General features: G+C 42.2%; 1 protein-coding gene across 2 annotated transcripts in view; it reads right to left on the bottom strand.

The window, feature by feature from the left end:
* LOC117272017 (cadherin-6-like) overlaps nucleotides 1-22,263 on the bottom strand; it is a 334,683-nt gene that overhangs the window by 46,706 nt on the left and 265,714 nt on the right. For both annotated transcript variants that reach the window (XM_033650671.2, XM_078172869.1), the window contains 2 exons: nucleotides 14,107-14,243; nucleotides 11,887-12,008 (listed from right to left, as the gene is read on the bottom strand). In XM_033650671.2, the coding sequence (XP_033506562.2) occupies nucleotides 11,887-12,008; nucleotides 14,107-14,243 (259 nt within the window). The remainder of the gene's footprint in view (nucleotides 1-11,886; nucleotides 12,009-14,106; nucleotides 14,244-22,263) is intronic.

The following is a 22,263-nucleotide window of genomic DNA, read 5'->3' as shown; positions in this document are numbered from 1 at the left end:
GTGTTTTACTTTCTAAAGTTTTTGAGGATCGATATAAATTGAGGGAGAGAGTCTTCAATTTTAGTAGTTGCAGAATTTCATAATTTAACCATGGTAATTTGGACTGTCGGGATTGTATACTGTAAGCAGTGGTATATTTTTTGTGAGTGGATTCCACTTTGTGATAAAACTGATGCAGGATATGTTCTGGGTTTTTGGATGATAATTCATTGCTCCAATCAATGTCTCTCATTTCAGCATTAAATTGTGACAGTTTAGACTTTGGTGTTTTTGAGATGAAGTGGCGAATGTGGCTTCCCGGGCCTTCAACAGTTTTTCTTACAGTACAAATAAGAGAGTGGTCTGATATTGGTGTGTGTATTACTCCTGCCATTGTGTATTTAGAGGGTTGATTAGTGAACATAAGGTCAAGGACTGAACTGCGAGTGTCACTGATTCTGGAAGGCTCCTTGATTAATTGATGGAGACCAATCTTTATTGCAGTTGCTTTCGATGATTTTGATGAGCTGTCATTCCAGTCCTGGTTAAAATCACCCAGTATAACCACCTCCTTTGTTTTGACTGATTCAATTAGATCAGTGAGCTGTGATAAGAAATCACTTGTACTGGTACTGGGGGGCTTATATGTAGGTGACAATGGCTGTGATTGCATGTTGATGTGTGAAATTTACCACCAGCTGCAACGACTCACTTTCAGTAATAATTTTTGTTACTGAGTGACCATATTTTTGATTGACATAGAAGGCAACTTCACCACCAGGTTTATCAGTGCAGTATTTATATTAGAGAAGGTAATTCTTTATCAAGATTAAAGGATCAGGGATGCTAGAACTTAACCACGATTCCGAATTTGCCATTATGTGTGCTTTTGATTGCCAAAGTATGATCTTAATTTCATCCAGTTTAGGTGCTAGACTTCAGGTGTTTAGATGGCAGATTTTTAAACCTTTTATTCTACCTAGGTGGGACTGGGCGGATGGGTTTTTTTCTGGAGCGGGTTAATTTTTGTTGAGGTTTAGCTGCTACAGCTCCAGGACACAAGACAGGAATGGGGGAGGAAGAGGGGATAGCAGGAGTTGAGGAGATTACTGGATTTTTCAGACTATTTGTGGTTTGGATAGGAATTGGAGCAGTAGCACTAACACTCTGCAAGGGGGCGATGGGGGCAGAGGATGGGGTGGGACTGTTGTTTGTGGACAAATGAGGGAAAGAAGAAGAGTAGGGGCAGCTGTGTGAAGTAAATAGTCAGACACATGAGGTATACAGTACAACTTGTTGGAGGTTAGCCGCAAGCATGCCACTACCTAGCTTGTTTGGGTGCAGACACGTGAGAACTTAGATGGGCAGTGTACTGTATGTGGCCCATGTTGATATGATCATCAATCAATTCTCGATTGACACACACACACACACACACACACACACACACACGTGCCCCCCCCCTCCCCTCTCCTTCTTTGTCAACGTGAACGCGCAGAGCGGACACAAACGGAGGCGTGTTGCAGCAGCACCGCACACCTGCAGCACACACACATCTCCTCCCCTGCCCCACCAGCCAGGTAACACATAAATGAATCAAGTGTATTGTTTGCCCCCTAAGCCTCAGTTGCCAAGCTATAACTTGCATTTATTTGTCTCTGTTGTGAAGTAGCCTCTCTCATACAGCGCCAAACAATTGAGCCTAAATTAGCCACTGCTCACCTGCTTAACAAGCTAGATGCTAGCAAAAATCAATAATGGATATAACGTGATGACCACCACACAACCAATGTCGGTAGATTTGTCATTGGTATAGCATGTGAAGCTATCATTATACTTTAGCTGAATATTTAGTATTGTGTAGGTTTACATTAGGCTACATAATTAACACTTGGAGTAATTTATTTGCTAAATGACAAACAGGCAATTCCCAATTGCCTGCAGAAAAAGTAGCCATCTGCCTTGTTGTAATGTCACCAAGCAGTCTTATTCATACTGTTGGTCTCTCTTTATTTCTACTTTTCATATCTCTTTTTATTGCAGCATAATGCCTAGAAAGGAAAGGCTGAGAAAAGAAAGGGGGCTACAGCAGGCAGCCCAGGGAAGCAGCTCTCTGCTCTCCTGGATAAAGCCATCTACCAGCAGCAAGGAGGATGAGGAGGCAGATGAACCTCCTCAACCCATTGATGAAGAAGAAGCAGTAATCTTATATTTACCTTAATAGGCTATTATTAAAACTTTGACAATGACAAATAGCCTATTAAAATTTGTCTGCAGAAGACAGCTATGTAGTACGTACAACATGTGCCTGTAATGTTTTTTTTTTTAAATCTCACACTGCTATAATAAGGCAGCCGGTGGTTCCACATGCCGCACAAGGGGCCCTTATTTTTCACTGAGCACCTGCCCCCCAAAATGTCTGTGCACGCCACTGGAGATGGACAATTCCAGAATAATTTGAAATGTCAACAAAACTAATGGCATGGGTACTGCAGACAGAGAGAAGTCATGAGTTACGACTAAGGGTTCTACTGAAGTGCCCAACTCCGCAACCCAGTGTGGGAATTGGACCGGAGATGAAGACTGACTTTTCAGTACTGTTAAGCAGGTCAAAGAGACGAACGAAGTCAGCTTTCGTAAACTCAGATTGCTGACAGGCAGTGTCATTAGTGCCAACGTGGACTAATATTTTCTTGACTGTCATCGGAAGTGAAGCCGGGAGACCAGGGAGTTTTCCAATGATGTCGGAGGTCGTGGCTCCAGGAAAGCAGCTTGTGACCGTGTTACCAAAGCGGATATTTGTAATTATGTAATCTCCAACTATCAACGTAGTAGGTAGGATGAGAGGAGGCAGAGTGGCTGGGCGTGGTAAGTGCCATGGTGGAGCCCATCTAGGTTGCGTTGATTTCCCAATGATGAAGCTCTGGCTGACAGGGAGCACCTCACAGCGGACACCTGCGGGCGGCCCGGCCTGAGCCAGGGCAGATATAAGAGGGGAAGAGGAAGAGGAACTGGTCAGAGGGGGAACTCGTTCATGTCCTGGATGTCCAAATAGTCCACAGGGGGCCGGGGGGAAGCAACCAGCGAGGCCGTAGGGCAGCCATCCAGATCAGGTTGGACAGGGGAAGGTGGACAGCCTGGTTCACCCAAAACCTGAAATCTGTTCCCAAGGCAGAGTGGGTTCTGTGCTTGCAGCTGGGAGATGTGTCCACGTCCAGGTTTTCCACTCTTCACAAGGATCCACAGTTCTTGGGCAGACAGTGTAGAGCAGACTTGGTTCCTGTGTTTCGCCCAAGGCTGAGCCAACCTTCCTCCCCCAGAGCTGAGAGGCCAGCAGGGTAGATCGACTCGTCTCCTGACCACGGGATAGTGTCCTGGATCAAGGCTGATGGGCCCGGGAAGCAGTATTGGCTGCTATGGCCTGGTTCTCCCAAGAGGGAGAGATTGGCCTGGGCTGTGGCTACGGTTGAAAACTCCACTGTCCTTTCTAATCTGTCCTTTTCCTAGATCTCAGCCTTCAAGCTTGTGAGTTCATCCTTCACTTGTGAAAAGGTAGGATGGCAGTTTGCACACACATCCATTGTAGAAGAAAGTGGGAAACGGGTGTTTCTCCACTGCTGTCTTGGCGGACACAAGCCACCTGTAGCGGCTGGGAGCCCCGACGCTTGACACAGCTGAAAGCAGAACTTAAAATACTTTAAAATCCAGGTAAGATGACTAAAATCCTTTATCCAGGAAAAAAGATGCAGTTAAGACAGGCCAGCGTTTAGTGAGCAACTCGTAAAAATGCAGCTAAAAACTGGACAAAAGCTGGATAAAAGTCAGTATGTGTCAGGGCTTCTTGTAGGAACACAGCAGACGCCACACATGCATATTTGCATTATTAAAATAGAAAAACACATTTTGACTAAAAGTTGAAAAAAAAGTCATGAATTTACATTGACTAAAATGTTTTGAGTTGCTGTTGACTGAAACTAGAATAAAACTAAAAAGAAAAAAAAATTAAAATGTGACTAAAACTAATAAACATTTTCACTGAGACTGGTGAGACTAAACCTAAAACAGCTTTCAAAATTACCACTGTCAGATGCCTGTGTTTCTTGACTTCTTGTTACTGTGGTTGCTGTGTTTTCAAACCTCACCAATTAACTAAGTGAATGAAATGTTGTTATAACTAATAGAAATGATGATCACAACTATGAAAATAAGATTATTTGATTAATTTTGTTGCAGAAACACTCTAAAATGAAAACTGTTACAAACAGTGTTTATCTAATCAATGGCAGCCCCATGCTCAGCAGCAGCCACAGCTACAGCAGGAAAGGGTTTTGCAGCTAGTGCCTATTTATTGTCTTTAAAACGATGTTAGTGTTTCTTGTATGGGATTTGTAGTGTAATGTACTCATTCAATGAAATGTTTATGCTCTGCCTTCAAGATGATTTTAAAAGATACCTGTTAAAGCACTGTACTCCGTACACTTACAGTCACACACTGGTTTATTATTTCATGTATTTTCATGACACACACACACTCATTGAGCACGTAAGAACTGTGGTGGAAAGTACCTAGGATTCGATGTGCATTATTTTTTTAAAAATAGCATGAGGCTGAGCTCAAACATTTTGCTGGGAAAGTTAGGGGAATTCCAGCTTGGCCTAACATGGCCTGGAAATATGAGTCGGGCCCAGGGGGAAAGCATTACACAGTTAAAACTGGCTTAACTGGCGAAAAAGGGAAAAACCGTGACACCATTATGTTCGGGCTCAAGTGGGTAGGATTAAAGAAAAAAGGTGGAGACTCAACAGAATCTTCACCAGCATAAAAGGGGATGCACAGAAAGAGAAACTTCAGTCCTGCTCCGGAGCTTGACTCATTGAGTTGTATGTGTTGTTGCCTGCGAGCACATTAAACTCAGTTGCACCTGATTCTACGTGTCTCCAGTGATTCTTTGACCTCTGAGTATTTGAGTTTGAATTATGTAATAGACAGCAAAGTTAGTTTAAATCGGGGAGTTGAGGACGGGAGCCATCAGGCCCAGCTCCAGGCCCCGAATTCTGCTTCAACAGATTATTGTGTTAATTTAAATTCTAATATACTTTTTTTTCTGACAGTGCAGTCCTGTCTGTCTGTCTGTCTGTCTGTCATTTCTTTGCTCAGAGAGCCCTTGCTGGCTGAGGTGAAGTAATAATAAACAACCGCTTACCCACGTATCCATGGCGGCTCGAGTAAAATAATTTGGCTGATTGCTGAGGAGGAAATAACCTATGTTTATTACAGGATACAATCACATTACTGCTTTCTTGTAATCCCTTTTTGTTTGCCACAAGAAGTTCTGCAGTGAGACCCTGATTCGGTTGTCAATAATCCATTATGTGTAAAATAATCGGGTGCACTAAGCTATAGGGCAGCAACATGTTTGCATTTCTGTCTTATATCTTTCCTTTAGCCTTTTTATTTGCAAAGATAAATGAAGAGAACATGCGGGACACTCAGTATTATATCACTCTGACTGTTGCTTTTGCTGTATAATGATGAACATAGCTGGTGGCAGATTAAATCAGATGGCGCTAATTAATGTAAAGTCTGAGTAACTTGTTTGGTTAATGTGCTCTCTGAGAGACAGTGTCTGCACTTAGTCAAGACCACTGGCTAGAGAAGAAACACCAATATATAATAATGAGTTTACTGAACAACCAACAAAGTGATTCTTGTCTTCTCTGGTGAAACCATCTCACTTCCAGTTAAACCTTCGTGCATATTAAGCCTGGCACAGTATCAGAATTTCACTACACAATTATTGTAGTTCACAATAACAATATTAGTATGATATCCACATAAAATTCTAAAATAAATAAATAGATATGGTATCAGTCCAACCTATTCTCATTCCCAGGACATTAAATACCGACAACTGTTAAACCCCTCAGCGTCTCATAGCGACATACAGGGCATACTTTAGCGTCTCTACAAGATGTACAGCTGAAACCAGTGTTGGGCTTGTTACTCTACAAATGTGACTAAAGTAATAACATTACTTAACTTATTACTCCCTGTCAACAGTAATTCATTACACCACTTGTTATATTACTGTTCTAATACACCCCATTAAAGTGGTAATTGCAAATCTCACCAAACTTCACATGTGTGCCTCTGTGTGAATGTCGGGGTAATCAAGTGTAGCTAAGGCTAGACTGCTTGCAAATAAGCTTCAGTTGCCTGTAACTGGTATTTTCTCAAAGATCTGCCTGAAAGATGGAGAGTCACTTGTGAAGCAACATTTTATCCACCACATATCCAGCCACAAGCTTGATTACTTCTTTGTAGCCTGCAGCTGCCTATGAGTAAAATCTAAAGGGTGCCTTTGGTGTGGATATCACAGGCCAAGAGGCGTGACAAACATTAATGTTTGATGCCCTCAGAATGAGAATCGACTGATCAGTAAAACTCATCTTTAACTTTGTTTATTGTGCATTTTGTCTCTTTTTTTGCCAAACGAATTCACTCAAAATACATGCGTGGGGAGGTAGAGAGAGAGTCTGAAATCATAACTGTGCAAAATTGCACAAAAAGAGCAATTCACTGGCAAGGACCATGCCACAACAATATGTCATTTAAATGTTTATTGTAATTGAGGAGGTGTTGGTTGTTGAGGAATGGTGAATGGATGTTAGTACTCTTAACATGGTCTGCGAGGATGAACTGGAGATCGGGTGGAGGGAGACTCAGTGTGGGGGTTCCATCTCAGGCATTTTCCCACCTGAGCTGATAACAGGCCCCCACAAGAGTCAGAGTTAAAGTAAACTGAATTGAATGTGAGCTTCAAGGAGATCGTTGAGATTGTTGCGGATGTAGGAGCGAAATGCCTGTGATGACCAGCGGCCAAGGACCTGGATTGTTTGATCTGAGATGCCCAATCTGGCAGCTGTGGATGCAGCGCCAATGCGGAAAGAATGGCTTGAGTAGTGTTCTAAGGATATGCCTGAAATGCAGAGGACTTCGTGAAAATGTTTTTGGAACCAGACTTGAGTGGCCATTTTTCCTGCTTTGGTGAGAAAGAGAGGGTGTTGATGTGATGCATTGGCTGCATACCTAGAGCTTTTGTATTTGGTCAGTGGCTCTTATGGGCTGAGATAGGTGTTGAGGTGGAAAATGTAAAAAGGAAAAGAAACTCCCAGTTGGTCTGTTTTGCTCCTTCAGAGCATGAATATGAGGGAGTCAGAAGTGTGGATGGTGATATCGGATAGGCTGGGATGATGAGAAGGATTGTAGGGGGATGAAGTAGGTGCGAATTCTGAGCAACTTAGGAAGCCGAAGAAAACCAGCAGAAACATGGATTCTAGGGTTAAGTCGACCATTGGGGATATGTAGCCTGAGCCTAGAGAGCAAATACAGAGGCTTAGAAGGACGGAGGTGAGTGGCAAGCGTCTCGCTGTGAGAGTGGGCTCCTGTTTGCGCAAGCCTTTGATCAACATTGTGACATGAGGGTGAGAGATAGAAGGACAATGGTGACCAGTTAGTTTGATAACGAAGTTGATACCAGCTAGATAGGTTTGGATGGTGGAGGACAGTATTTTTTGATTAGAATGAGCACGGGTGAAGAAACTGCATATGGACATGACGTCCAGAGAGGGAAATGGCAGCAGGTAAGTGCCGTGATATGCCTTGAAACAATTCCAGCCGGTTAAGTAGGCTGAGAGAGTGCTTGGGGCGAGGCTGTTAAGGATGGCTTCTTGTGAAGCGTTAGAGGGGTTTCTCAGCTGAGGAGCTAGTCAAATTTCATGGCTGAAAACTGTGGGACTGGTGTGGGATTGGAGATTTGATTTTGGGGCCAAGTGTCTGAAGTTCTGCAATGAGAAACGAGAAAGGTCTGTTGTGGTAACCAGAAATGTGGGCTGCCCTGAGAATGAACAGGTGTTGAGCTGAGATTAATGTGAGTCTGCGCATGAACTGCATGATGGCTGGGGAACGAGATCGCCCTTTGTTAAGGATCTCTACAACTGCAGTGTTGTCAGAGTGTATAAGTATGGACTTCCTAGACCATTCGTGCCCCCAAAGAATGGCAGCTATGATGATCGGATATAGCTCATGAAGGATGAGGGAGAGTGGGACTTTGAGTCAAGGGCTTTGACCTCTGTGGGACAATGTGGAAGCGAACCATTTCACTTCATAATAACCACCGAAACCTACGGAAGGAGCTGTGTCCATGTAAAGTTGAATGTTCTTTGGTTGAGTCATGAAGTGGTCATAGAATAAAGAAATGCCATTCCAAGATGAAAGGAAATGTTGCCACAAACCGATTTCCATCTTGCATGCATCCTCCAAAATAACTTTATCATGGCTGCGGCTTTGGTTTAAAGATTGGACAGGAAAGATTTGGGTTGAGGAATTATCTGTCAAACAGAAGATAGTTTGACAGAAGCAGAGTGGTGCTTTCTCTGTGGGCAAAGATGCCTGAAAGAAAATGGAGTCCAGGTTGATGCCTAGGAACTCCATGGAAGGGCTAGACCCTGAGGTTTTCTCTTTAGAGAGAGGGACACCAAGTTCTGAGAAAGCTTGTGTAAGAGTGGTGAGTCCGTGGTGAGGATGGTGGAGTGACAATGAGGAAATTGTCAAGAAGATGAAGAATGTAGGGGAGTCTGTGATTGTTGGTCAGGATCCAGCACAGGGCTTCTGAAAGTGAGTCCAAGATCTTGGGACTACTTCTGCAGCTGAAGGTAAGGCGCACAGAAAAGTAATAAGCTCCCTTCCAGCAAACCCCGAAAAGACGCCTGAAGTCTGGGTGAATGGGCAAGACTTTAAATGTGCTTGTGATGTCTGCTTTAGAAAGCCAGGCTCCGTGGCCTGCAGGGATGGTGATGTATGAAGGTATTATTGGTGAAAAAGGTTTGAGCACCTGTAACAGTAGAATTTGTAGTTGTGTACAGTGATTTGTATGTGTGTAAGTATGAGTTGTGTACTTGTACAGTGATTTGTATATGTCAGTATGAGTTGTGTTTTTTTTCTCTCTACAAATACAACACGACACTTACACATTCACAAATTCTTAATTACAGGTGCACAAATCCTATTTTACAAGTCACAGATTAAAAAACTGACACGCTCACAGTATATTTGGTGCAAAACATATTTGTGCACCTGTATCAAACAATGTGAATTTGTGGACAAAATCTGAATATGTGCAAACCTGAATGTGAACTTGTACAAAAAATGTTCAATGTATGTAAAATAATTTCTCAGGAAATTATTTGTGTGCCTTTAAAACACAAATACAAATCGATAATTACAACTGCTCGAATCTTCCCCATGAGTCACAGATTCTGTTTCCTTCCCCACGAGTCACAGATTCTGTTTCCCTCAACTACAAATCACAAATCGTGCTTCCACTGAGATATTTGGTGAAAAACTATCTGTGCGTTCAGTCTATGGAGAAAAAGGCGGGTGCTGATCTGAGATCGACTGATTCCACAACCAATCAGAGGAGAGGGGCTTTTGTCCCACAGCCAATCAAAGGAGAGTGACTTTTGTCTGCATGGCGGAGGCCTGCCGGTGGTGGATTGTTTTCAGAGATAGCGATTTTGGCAACATTCAAGGTAGGTTGTATTTTTAACCACATTAATAAATAAACTGCGATGCAAAGCTGAGAAATTTAGCGTCCTCTGTTTTGCTAACCCTCCTCCCTGCCGTGTGCATTTGTTTTCAATGACGTCGTTGAGAAATCATTCCGTGGAGTGGTTGATTATCATACACATGTTACGATGTGTGTATTGTTGTAGTCTTATCTGTCATAAACTGTAACAAGAGATTACAGGGCGCGTGTGTATAAAAATAATATAAAAATACTAGTTAATATCTATGCTTGAGAGATGGTAACGTAGTAAATTGACAATTACTCCTATTCTCCTCTCTGTGTGTTGCTCTGAGGTTTGAGGTGGAGCTGCAGGGTTGGGTGGAGGTGTGTGGGGAGGTTTGTGCTGTTGAACGTAACCGTCGTGAAACAATCAGAAAATAACATGTTATTGATCTGATTCAGCGGCTTTCTTACTGTCACCGCTCCCTCTCTTCATTCACTCTCTTCTCTCTACCAGCGTCAGTGGATCCGGTGTTTCGGTCGTGTTAACTAGTGACTTTCTCACATTACAAGATACGTTACAAGAGGTGAATGAGTCTTCTGAACACAATTTAACTTTAGCGTAACTTAGATATTAAACACAGACGTGTATGTATTTAAAAATGATTAAACAACTAAAGGCTTATGAGAACACCTATGTGACCATATAACCATATAACACGGTCACCACTTAAACCAAAACACCGGCTCTGTGTCTACCTGTGTAGCCGCTTACTCACGGAACAACTCTGTCCCCCGTTTAGTGTGCAACCTTTTATATAAATAAATAAAGTAGCAACCGGAGAGAAATGACAGTAAACTGCAACAGAACCTAATAATAATGATATAATGTTAGCCTCTGTCTCAGAGGGCGGAACTGAGTCTCCGTGTTCATCAGAGACAGAGACACAGGAGGATTACATAGAATGTGGGCCACCATAGTCTATATAAGTAATGGGAAACATTTATAATTCATTTATTTTTAGGGGTGCTGGAGCACCCCTAAAATTGATCTAACAACGCCCCTGTGCACACGGCAGGGAGGAGGGTTAGCAAAACAGAGTAAAAGTGACAGGACACTAAATTTCTCAGCTTTGCGTCGCAGTTTATTTATTAATGTGGTTAAAATACAACCTACCTTGAATGAATGAATGAATGAATTGAAAATCGCTGTTTCTGCTGCTGTTTGTTTAAATCCAATCCACCACCAGCGGGAACTCTTCTCCTTCTCACTCCACAATGTAGCCAAAAGCCCCCCTCATTTGATTGGCTGTGGGACAAAAGCCCCTCTCCTCTGACTGACTGTGGAATCAGTCAATCTCCGATCAGCACCCGCCTTTTTCTCCATAGACTGAATGCACAGATAGTTTTTCACCAAATAAGTTTAAGTTTATTTACTTTATTAATCCCCCTGAAGGGAGATTCAATGTTTTCACTCTTGCTTGTCAATTACACACAGGTCCGAAAGACACACACATGCACAAACAGGACCTATACATGCACAAAGTGGAGAGATGTCAGAGTGAGGGGGCTGCCCTTGGTGAGGCGCCCCGAGCAGTTGGGGGGTTTGGTGCCTTGCTCAAGGGCACCTCGGCAGTGCCCAGGAGGTGAACTGGCACCTCTCCAGCCACCAGTCCATGCTCCATATTTTGGTCCGGACGGGGACTCGACAGGCGACCCTCTGGTTCCCAGCCCAAGTCCCTATGGACTTGGACATTGGTAGTAAGAGGCTCTAGCCTTGGACCAAGACTTACCACCAATGTGCAATACACCTCCCAACCGCTATAGTGGTGCTGTGGCACAGTAGAAAGCCGGTGCACTCATTCATTGCAGGACGAAGAAGGGGTGAAGAAAATTTCAAGACATCCTGAGATAAAATGCATGTTTATTGAACAATAACGGATATACAAACACACGGCAACCCCCATACACCTTCCTAACATCTGTGCCTATGAGGTGAGTACATTACATATTTGATTTGAACGTTTATGGAGACGTGAATCGGTCTAGACCGGGAACCCCCAAACGAAAAACGGGGTTCGTTTTCAAGACGTTCATGCAATGAACGTCTTGGTCCAAGGCTACCCAGCCCCCAGCTTGACTGTTCAGACAGCCAAACCTGATGCTGCTCAATATGGATTAAGTTTGGTTGTTTAATTGTCGGAGGGACAATGTATACTGTCCCCCAGTACATAGTGACTTGATTAAAAAAATCATCACTCTTCCTGCCATTCTGTTTGAACTACACAGTAACATATATCTGCTTCCAAAGAAAAGTGAAGTGATGAAGCTATAGTACCTGACCAGCCTTAGTCTTCTCACAGACAAAGGTTTCATACACTGTGGCGAAGGTAGGAGCATTGTCGTTGATGTCCAGCAGGCGGATGTAGACGGGAACATGGCTGCTCTGACGGGGATTATCTGAAAGGCAAACACAGGAAAACTGAATACCCTGCTCCTCTTTCACACACCTCCACACCTACACACAAACTATCTTTCTCAATCAATCTACTGCCAGCTACCACTGAGCAGCTCACTGCCTGGCTTAAAGGCACCGTGTCATTAGCAGATGGAAGAGAAGTTAGTCATTGTGTTAGTCACCCACTTTCGTTAGCTACATTTACCCCTCTTCCCTCCTGTGTCTTTACCTTCTGAGCTCACACACAAACAAAAAAGATTAAATATGGAAACATGAAAAAAAAAAGTTTTCAAGGTGTTAATGAAAGCCATATTTTTAAAGCCTGTGTCCAAGCAGTTGGTTTCTACAATCATTTAATTTTCACAGCATGACTCAGTTCAAGCCAGGAAACCAATCAGGCTTCCATTTCACACTTGTGGCTCAGTCAAACTGTTTGTGGAAGCTGGCGTTATTTGATGATAATAAAACCTGAAATCAGGAAAATAAATTATTAATTCAATAAAAACTAAATAAAACAATATTTTCAAGGCTTCTGTTTTGATTACCAGAAAATCATCAGTGTCCAACAGAGTGTCAGCACTCAGCTGCTCAGTGTGACCAAAAACTACACAGCTTATTCTCTTTCAGCAAATTCACAAATATAAAATAGTACTGATGCCTTACTGCTTCATGTTTTGTTAATGTCATTTAACAGCAATATTACTGTTTCTTCTTTTTTTTACATTAGCTTTACACTGGCTGTAGTGTAAAGCTTGAATGACAGTTGTGTATGCAGCCTTGTAGTCTCATCAGAGACACAGGGAGCTGCATGGTGGGCAGAGTTATTCCAGAGTTATCCCTTTTTCACTGCCATTTCAAGGCGGGAATATTGCGCAGTCTCTATAAGGTACGATCACAGAGTGGGGGGACAGAGTGGCCTTTAGGCCGACATGGGCGGTAGTAACAGCGCTTAAATGGTGTCTGTAAAAACAGGATGGCCAAGAGACCAAGTAAGTTCAGGAGCTCCTTACCCTCTAGGCGGAGGACGAGTTCAGCTGCCATATAACAGAAATGGTAAATGATATTGTCATGCTAATGCCGTTCTTATCGTTAATAAAGTGCTGCTCATGCATGTGTTTTATGTCACACTTAGATGCCAACACTGTGGTGTTACATGTCACACCCATTACACCTCTGTATTAAGAGACCTGGATACAGCATTGGTGGTGGGGACCTGTTCATTCCTATGAAAGTTGCTCTGTGGCGCATGAAGCCAAAAAAGTTATGTTTTTGCAGTATGAAATAACCCAGATGATTGACACTGCTTCTGCATCATTGGGCCCATAGAGACTTACCGCGGCTGAACAGGGTTGAGCGTGGCTAAATGCCACCGAGTGACTAACTTCCACCAGCCAAACGAATGACTTCCGGTTTAGTGCTCCCCCATCTTAAATGGGGTTCAAATAATTTAATCTTGTGGCTCTTTTGACTTTCCAAATGTTATCAGCTCCAATAGATGAAATCTTGATAGTGGAACGACTCTTTTCATGGGGGTTGTGATGCTCAAAAAATGTCTCCACTGACTTATAGAGTTCGAATCAGCATAACAGGTCCTCTTTAAGTAATACATGCTGTTGTGAATGAGAATCAGGATAAAAGTCTTAGTGCTTGCTGTGTTAGTTAATTTCTTTTGGCATAAGGTTTTAAGATAAGCTTTCACCCTAGAAGAAGAAGTGAGATGTTTCTGCTCCTCATATCACTTAGAAAGGGACATTTGTAAAACTCGACAGACAGTGTCTTTCTCTAACAGTGTCTCTGCTATTCAGACAATATTAATAATGGATGCAAATAATAACTATTTCTTCTGTGGAAAGTACAGTCAAAACTGTTTATGTTTAGGTCTGTAAATTGCTGTTAAGATTTTTAAAATGTCATTTTTAGTTGCTCTAAGTAGCACAAATGACACTCCAGTAGAGCTGGTGGAGACCGATATCTCAGAACTATCTGTACAGTAACAGTGACTGATACATTGTGGTACCAGACTTTCTGTCTGGCTCCATACATTTATATTCTACATCAATACATCATATCATCTCTGCAGATAGCTCCTGCTGGACTTACTGAACTCTGTGGCGATGACTGAAATATTATGCCAGGCAGTCTCCTCTCTGTCCAGGCTTTTCAGCAGGAACACAGATCCGTTCCCTGGATGGACGTTGAATAGGCGGTCCATGTCAGTGCGACGGTCGATAGAGTACCTATAACAAGCCAGTAAGTGAGAGGGTGAGAAGGGCTAAGTTAAGCCAGTGGTTGTGATGAACTACAGTAACCTTTGTATCTGTGCAGACCTACCTGGGAGTCACCACAGTGGGCAGAATAATTATTTTTGCTCAATCTGGAAGTGGTGCACTGTGGAGTTAAAGGGATAGTTCGACATTTTGGCAAATTCACCTATTGCCGTAATCCCTATAGTCATATGAGTAGGTACATTACCATTAATTGTCAGTGCGTGCTGTTCTGAGATCAGTGGGGCAGAGCTGCCTGCTTAAATGGAGGTCAATTCAATCAATCAATCAATTTTATTTATAAAGCCCAATATCATAAATCACAATTTGCCTCACAGGGCTTTACAACATACAACATCCCTCTGTCCTTACGACCCTCGCAGCGGATAAGGAAAAACTCCCCAAAAAAAACCCTTTAACAGGGAAAAAAACGGTAGAAACCTCAGGAAGAGCAACTGAGGAGGGATCCCTCTTCCAGGACGGACAGATGTGCAATAGATGTCGTACAGAACAGATCAGCATAATAAATTAACAGTAATCTGTATGACACAATGAGACAGAGAGAGAGAGAGAGAGAGAGAGCGAGAGAGAGAGAGAGAGAGAGAGAGATGCAGGTAATGACAGTAGCTTACAACAACATTATTGAAAGTAATAACATTATAGTTATAGTTCTGGCTACTGTGGTACAATATGTTGAAAGTATGTATTAATATCTGGCGGTATACATGTGTGACAATAGTAATGTGTATAATAACAGTAGAAATATGACTAATGACTAATGATGGCAGCAGCTGCAGGAGGCATCTGGCAGGACCACGGCAGCAGCACAACCACACACGTCACGCTGTCCAGGCACTGCTGCGATATGAGTTAATCTGAGAGACAGTGGAGCACAAAGGCTCCGGAGAAGAAGCCGAGTTAGTGACATCCAGAATGGCCGAGTTAGCAAGATGCAGTAATAGAATACGAGAGAGAGAGAGAGAGAAGGAGAGAAGGTGCCCGATGTATTACAGGGGGGTCCTCCGGCAGACTAGGCCTAAGTCAGCCTAACTAGGGGCTGGTACAGGGCAAGCCTGAGCCAGCCCTAACTATAAGTTTTATCAAAGAGGAAAGTCTTAAGTCTAGTCTTAAATGTGGAGACGGTGTCTGCCTCCCGGACCGTAACAGGAAGATGATTCCACAGGAGAGGAGCCTGATAGCTGAAGGCTCTGGCTCCTGATCCACTTTTGGAGACTTTAGGGACCACGAGTAACCCTGCGTTCTCAGAGCGCAGTGTTCTGGTGGGATAATATGGCACTATGAGCTCTCTAAGATATGACGGAGCTTGACCATTTAGAGCTTTATAAGTTAACAGTAGGATTTTAAATTCAATTCTGGATTTTACAGGGGTGAACGGTATAGCCCCCTCTCTCCCTCAAAACTAATCAAATACACCATCTAATGACTCCAAAATGCTCTTGTGGACAACTTGTATCTTACACATTCACCACGCTATGAAATAATAATGTAATATTACGAGACAGAGTTGTTTTGAAGCCAAATGCAGAGCCGGAACTACATTCCAGACATACAGTACTTGCTGGGCGGAGTGATTTCAAACAGCGTATGTTTAGTGCAGTTACTCCCGTCATCAAAACAACAAGTTTGTTGAGAAGAAGCCAGAATATACAGAGGAAGAGTTACAGGTTTTGGAAGAAGAGCGAGCAAGAAGAGAGGCTGAGGCTGCCGAGCAACCAGGGGCTGAGGGGAGACCCAGAGCCGGTGGTGTAAATGTGGGGCTTACTGGTCACTTTATTAGGTACACCTGTGCAATATAAATATAGAGTATGCCTCAAAATAATCACCGGAACACGGGGAGAACATGCTAACTCCACACTCATAAATCACCACAACTCCTGAGGGAACAACAACATAAAATGTTCCCTAGCAGTCTGTTTATTCCCAACAATGAGAAGTAATGCCAGTCACTTCACTATATGCTCTGGGCAAGCACTTATCCATAACATAACCACAACAACATTTGCATTTTAGCCTTATTTACCATGCTTCGGTTGTAGGCTAATGTTACTCAACATGGAGGTAACGTTACAGCAGAGAGATTGCTGAGCAAAATACACAACAATCACTCACCACGTCTGCTCGTTTTGTGATGCCGACAGATGGTATGACAGTATCTTTCAAGAAAAGCGTTTGAACCATTCCTGAGCTTCTGCACTCCATCCTTTCACTGTAACGTTAGTCCTCTGGTAAAAAATAGTTGGCGTAAACAAACATTTTCCGGACCGTTTCCACAGGCGTGTGGGGGTCTATGTCCAGCACAAATAGCTATTGTTTTATCCTGTCCGTATTTCTGGTTGGAACTACATGAAACTTCACTTTGCTCCATGTCTTTGGCTTGTTACTGCAACCTTTTACAATGCATGTGTAAACCATGATTTACAAAAACACTTGTAAACTTTCCTCAAACCTTCTGGTGTGTCCAGCTGACGATACCGCAAATGGCTACAAGCAATAACAACGGTAGTCTCAGCTGCGCACTGTGTCACTCCGCCCATTGGTTTACTCAAGAAAGTAGTTCCAGGGCGGCGGTAGCGTGGTGGATAGTGCCAGCGCCCCATGTACAGAGGCGATGCCTCACTGCAGCGGTCGCAGGTTCAATTCCGGCTTGCAACCCTTTGCTGCATGTCATCCCCCCACTCTCTCTCTCTAGTAGTTCCGAGTATTTGCTTCATGTGTCGTAATGTTACTTAATTATACATTATTATTTCATAGCGTGGGGAATGCGCAAGCCATGTGTTGTCCACTAGAGCATTTTGGAGTCATTTGATGGTGTATTTGATTAGTTTTGAGGGAGAGAGGGACCTGTACCGTTCACCTCCATTTCAGCGGGCAGCTCTGTCCCACCGATCTCAGAACAGCATGCACTGACAATTAAAGGTAATGTACCTACTCATATGACTATAGGGATTACGGCAATAGGCGAATTTGCGAGACGGGTATGGCTGCGTGGAGGAATTTGCCAAAATGTTGAACTATCCCTTTAAGTCTTTAAAGCTGCGGAAGGTACAATGGGAACTCATAAACTTTACATTTCTCTGGGCCTGAACTGGTGTATGAACCTGTTTTGTTGCTTCCCACTGGACTCTGTGGTGTAAAATGTGCTAGGTTTGTGATTGTCCAAATTACAGTGCATCAAAATGTTTGACTGTAAAAGAAAAACATATTTGTTACAGAAATATTTTTATAGAGGTCTTGTGAGCTTGTGAGTGTAAATAAAAGATATTGTTTGCCATAATAAGATGCAATTAAGTGTCTTAATTAACAAACATTTTCTCTGAAACCAGAATCTGGCACTGAAAACACATTATATTCATAAGGTCACAGTTATAGGAATAGCTTAACATTTTAAGGAATTATCTTTTTTTCCCAGATTGAGATGAAAGATAGCTATCAGCCTCATGTTGGTGTGTTAAGTACAGAGTTGAAGTTTAAAAATATGCATACCAACAGGAATGTAAAAAAACAATTTTTGGTTTAAACCTCCTGAATCATTTTAATGGAATGTTTTTATTGTCCAAAAACTGGAATTACCACCAGTGTTGTTGTACAGTTAACATCCATTACTATGAAAACATAGATGCTTCACACACATCTTCCCCCCAATAGCACAGAAGATCTATACAATCAGCAAAGTTTCGAGGTGGGCACCCAAGATGTATGTCACCAAATCAGTATCTGACTAAATGTCCCCTTCTATTCCTGAGATATGATGTTGAATAATGGCAAGAAATTATTTTTTGCAGAACATTATGATGTCACAGTGAAGTTGAACTTTGACCTTTTTGCATCTGACACTGCCAAGTACCCCCACAGACTGTCCAGGGGATCACTGCCCTGATCCAGGTCTGGGAGGAGATCCCTCATGACAGTGGTTCCCAACCTTTTTCTTGAGGGACCCATATTTTTTATCATTGTAGACTTTGGTGCCCTCCCCCACCCCACCATCCGCTGACTCATCAGGAGCATGCCCAGACATTGTTGGGAGTGCAGACACGCGAGGGCCATACACACTACTGGCTCACATTATGAGTTGTTGTGATAAAATTCATGCAAGTTGGATCAGCCTGTGATTTCAATTTTTTACTTTGACTTTCAGTGTGATTTTGAATCCAGCCCTCAGTGGGTTGATCATTTTGGTTTGACCATTGTTACATCATTTTGTTCTCAACAAATTATACATTGTGCACAAGCAAATATTTTCAACTTGAATAATTCAGTCATCAAGATCTGATGTGTGATTTAAGTGTTCTCTTAATTTTTTTGACAAGTGTATATACTCTGAAGTGAAAACTTAACCATAGAATTGATGCACAGACTTTGATCTGCAAGGCTGTTCAGAAAAAAACAGACTTTGTACACCAGCCGACCTTGATATTCTAACAACTGGAATCACATAATTGTGCTGCTGCATTCTGTCCTCTCCTCCTATTCAGTCTAACAGCCTGTTCAAAACAGCGCAGCTACTTGAAAATCTCTTCCCACTGTCTGTGGACTGCTCACAGAGCATTCTCTATTTTTGAACTAGTTGCTGAATGAAGCTATTCACAGCTTCACAGCACTCCATAGATAATAGAACTGAGATGCCTTTGCTTCTGTTTTTTTCTCCTGCCTGTCAAAGTGGAGGCAAAGTGCTCTGTGAACAGGAACTGCACATTGTTCTGTATGTGAATAACTTCAGTGTCTGGATCAAGGCTGGTTTCACTATTGACTCCAAAATACAACATCAAACTGCTATCAGTTGTTAATTATGTATCACTCAATCTTAATTATTGTTTTCTATAAAGAGATATATAAATCTAAAAGAAAACATTCCTACAGTACATCCAGGCTCATAATTAGCAAGCACTCAGCAGTAATAATAGTTCAGTGACGCAATGTGTATTGATGATACAGTCACACACACAGAGGCACAAACACAGGAATAATTGGAATTCTGTGTGTGTGTGTGTGTGTGTGTGTGTGTGTGTGTGTGTGTGTGTGTGTGTGTGTGTGAGTGCCCCTCATGACACATCATTTTAAGAGCACTCCATGGTTCCATGCTTGTTTTAATTGGAACACGTTCCTCATCAGTTGCCCGCTTTAAATGTAGAGAAATAAGGGCTCAGTTCCAGTCTCCAGCTGTGCTCTGTCCTGCATGCCACTGCTGTCATCCAGCCATCTATACAGCATGATTATTTCTTTTTAGCTTATCCTAGACTTCTCTGTGTTTACACTGCCCCATTTTCAATTCATTGTCAGTTTATATCAAATCCTTTGTGATGTACTATTCCTCTTTCTGGCAGTGACTCAAAGTGCCCTCCAAGATCTGGAAAACTTCAATACCTGCTGTAATGATAAAATCACCTTTGGCATCTTATTTTGTAAACATCAAAAATTTCCATAATGTATTGATGTCGTTTGAGTAATGGTCAATTACTAACAGCAGAGCAGCAGAGCTCAAACTGTCCTAATGGCAAGCATCAGTATTGGGCAGGACTACAGTAAGCAGTGGGGTTGAGATACAGCCTGTAGGTGCAGGGTTCTGTTGTGTGTGTAGTCAGCAGTTTTCACACATTGCTGTGGAGTCCACAGACAGCTCCATCTATAATCTCAACAGTGATCACTATACCACCTATCCTTTAACCTACTTCTTATTTCTCCTCCGTTTCCCTTCTTTTCACACTCTTATCAGAGCTCCTTACGAGCCGTTTGGGAATCCAGGGCCAATTAAAGTCAGTTTTCATCCAGCTTCAATGTAGTTTTGCTGAGATTTTTCAAAACAGCAGGACAGCAAGTAAAGATATGCAAATTTTCAAATGTATTAGCTCTGCAATGCAGAAACAGGTTCCTGTTTTCAGTCTGATATACAGTAAGGGATGACTGCTTTAAATTGAAATATATCAAAATAATGTCTAACTTATTTGTGAATGTATTGTCAATAGTTTTTCTCAACTGAATTGCTATCCTGAAGCTATCCAGTCCAGGCGAGTAGACAGAGCGTAGGGTACAAACTTGTGTTTGTACTGTAGCTTACAAACCCTGGACAAATCACAATATTTTTTAGCAGCAGTATTGAAGAATAAGGACCAATTAGTGTCTAAACTGACCAAAGCTATCACTTTCTCCTAAGTTTTGAAACTGTTAAATGTGCTACAGCTGACTAGCTAAGTGATCTGGCGTGCAAAGTCATGTTAGCTTTTCCCCTGTGAAACTTTGTTTGGCGTCTTGTTAAGCAAGCTAAGGTGCAGAACATGACATGCCATTATTTGAAGATATGAAGGACAGGGGAGCAGCACCAAATGCTTGGCCCCATGCTGAAACAGTGTCTGTGGGTCCCCCGCCCTTCCCCTCTTGCCCCATGTCTCTCTCATGCAGCTTTAACTTTTTTAAATCATATTTTGCAAAGTCTGTTTACTTTCAGTCCCCTTGCTATCTTTCTTTTCTTTTTTGGAACCCTGATTCCCCTTTCTTGGGGAAAGACATGACAGTTTACATTGGTGCCCCAGCAGCATAAGCAGTCATTCACTCACCCTAGCTGTGTTTAGAGACAGATCCCATACCCCTGCACCACCAAAATTAGCGTGTGTACAAAAGTTTTTGTAAACACAGTTAAACAACTAAAAACTGGCTCCTTTCCCATTGCCAATAGTCCAGAGCTGTCTACAGGGCTCTGCTGCAGACGAGTATGCCTTTCTGTTTTTTAGGGGCCGGGCAGCCTAAGCTGCCAGGACCCTATTGTTTTGCTGCATATTCCTCTTCGTCTTCTTCCGAGGAAATCATACTTCCCATGCGCGAAAAATCACCAAACTTTGCACAAAGGTCCAGTCCCATGCCAGATTGCCTCAGCTGCAAAAACAGGCCAATAGTCCTGATGGTGGTGCTACAGCAAGCCTCTAAAGTTCAAAATTTTGAAAATTCACAACAAATCAACCATATGTGCTACAGATTTGGAACTTTCACCAAATGTAGCCCCAATACTGAAAAAAACCTTTGTACATTTAAACCTATTGCAAATTATGAAGTCCATCACTCTGTTTTTTTCAAAAACTGTAAAACTTATTAAACCTACCTCCTCCCACAATTTTTGCTCAATTGACACCAACTTGCTACAGAGCATCTTCAGACTGTCCTACACAGATTTTTGATTTATCGAAAACTGAGCCTACAGTGCATCAAAATGTTTGACTGTAAACGGTATTGTAAACATATACTTGCAAATTCTTGCTAAATACATTTTCAATTTTCATTAAAAAAATGACAAAATTTTGGAGTCATGGTAGATGATGTTTGGAAAATATCAGAATTTTATCTCAAAAACTGAATTTTTTACAGCATTTTGAATTTCGCTCTCTTGCGAACAATTGGAGTCAATGCAAAAATGGCATTTTTAAACATCAGTTTTTCACTTATGGAGCCAATAAATCATTGTTAAAAACAAATTACCAACATCTCCATGCTGTCTAGATGGAATTTGTGTATTTTCGGATTTTTTTGTTAATAACTGAATTTTTGACAGCCGTTTGAAATCTGCCTTTACACACTAACAGCTGCTGTCTTGCACACAGGTGACTGGCTTAGTCAATTTGTGAAGCTACATGTGACATTTCTGTTTGCCAATTAGCTCAGTGAGATAGAGGGTGGTTCTTGGTGTTGAGGATTGTGAGTTCAAGCCTCAGCTCGTGCAACATTTCCATATGAGAAATCTACCCAAACTTTTCATAAAGGTCCAGTCCCATGCCAGATGTCCTCAACTGGAAAAGGCGCTACAGCAAGCCTCTAAATTTCAAAACTTTGAAAATTCATAACAAATCAACCATATGTGCTACAGCTTTGGAACTTCACTTTGAAATTTGCTTTTCCATGGCATGGATGGCTACTGTCTGGCACCCTGATGCTTGGCTTAGTCAATCTGTGAAGCCACACATGAACTGTCACTTGCCAATTAGCTCAGTGA

Source organism: Epinephelus lanceolatus, chromosome 12 (assembly GCF_041903045.1).
Source record: "Epinephelus lanceolatus isolate andai-2023 chromosome 12, ASM4190304v1, whole genome shotgun sequence".
Taxonomy (NCBI): domain Eukaryota; kingdom Metazoa; phylum Chordata; class Actinopteri; order Perciformes; family Serranidae; genus Epinephelus; species Epinephelus lanceolatus.
This window is presented reverse-complemented; position numbering and strand designations above follow the sequence as displayed.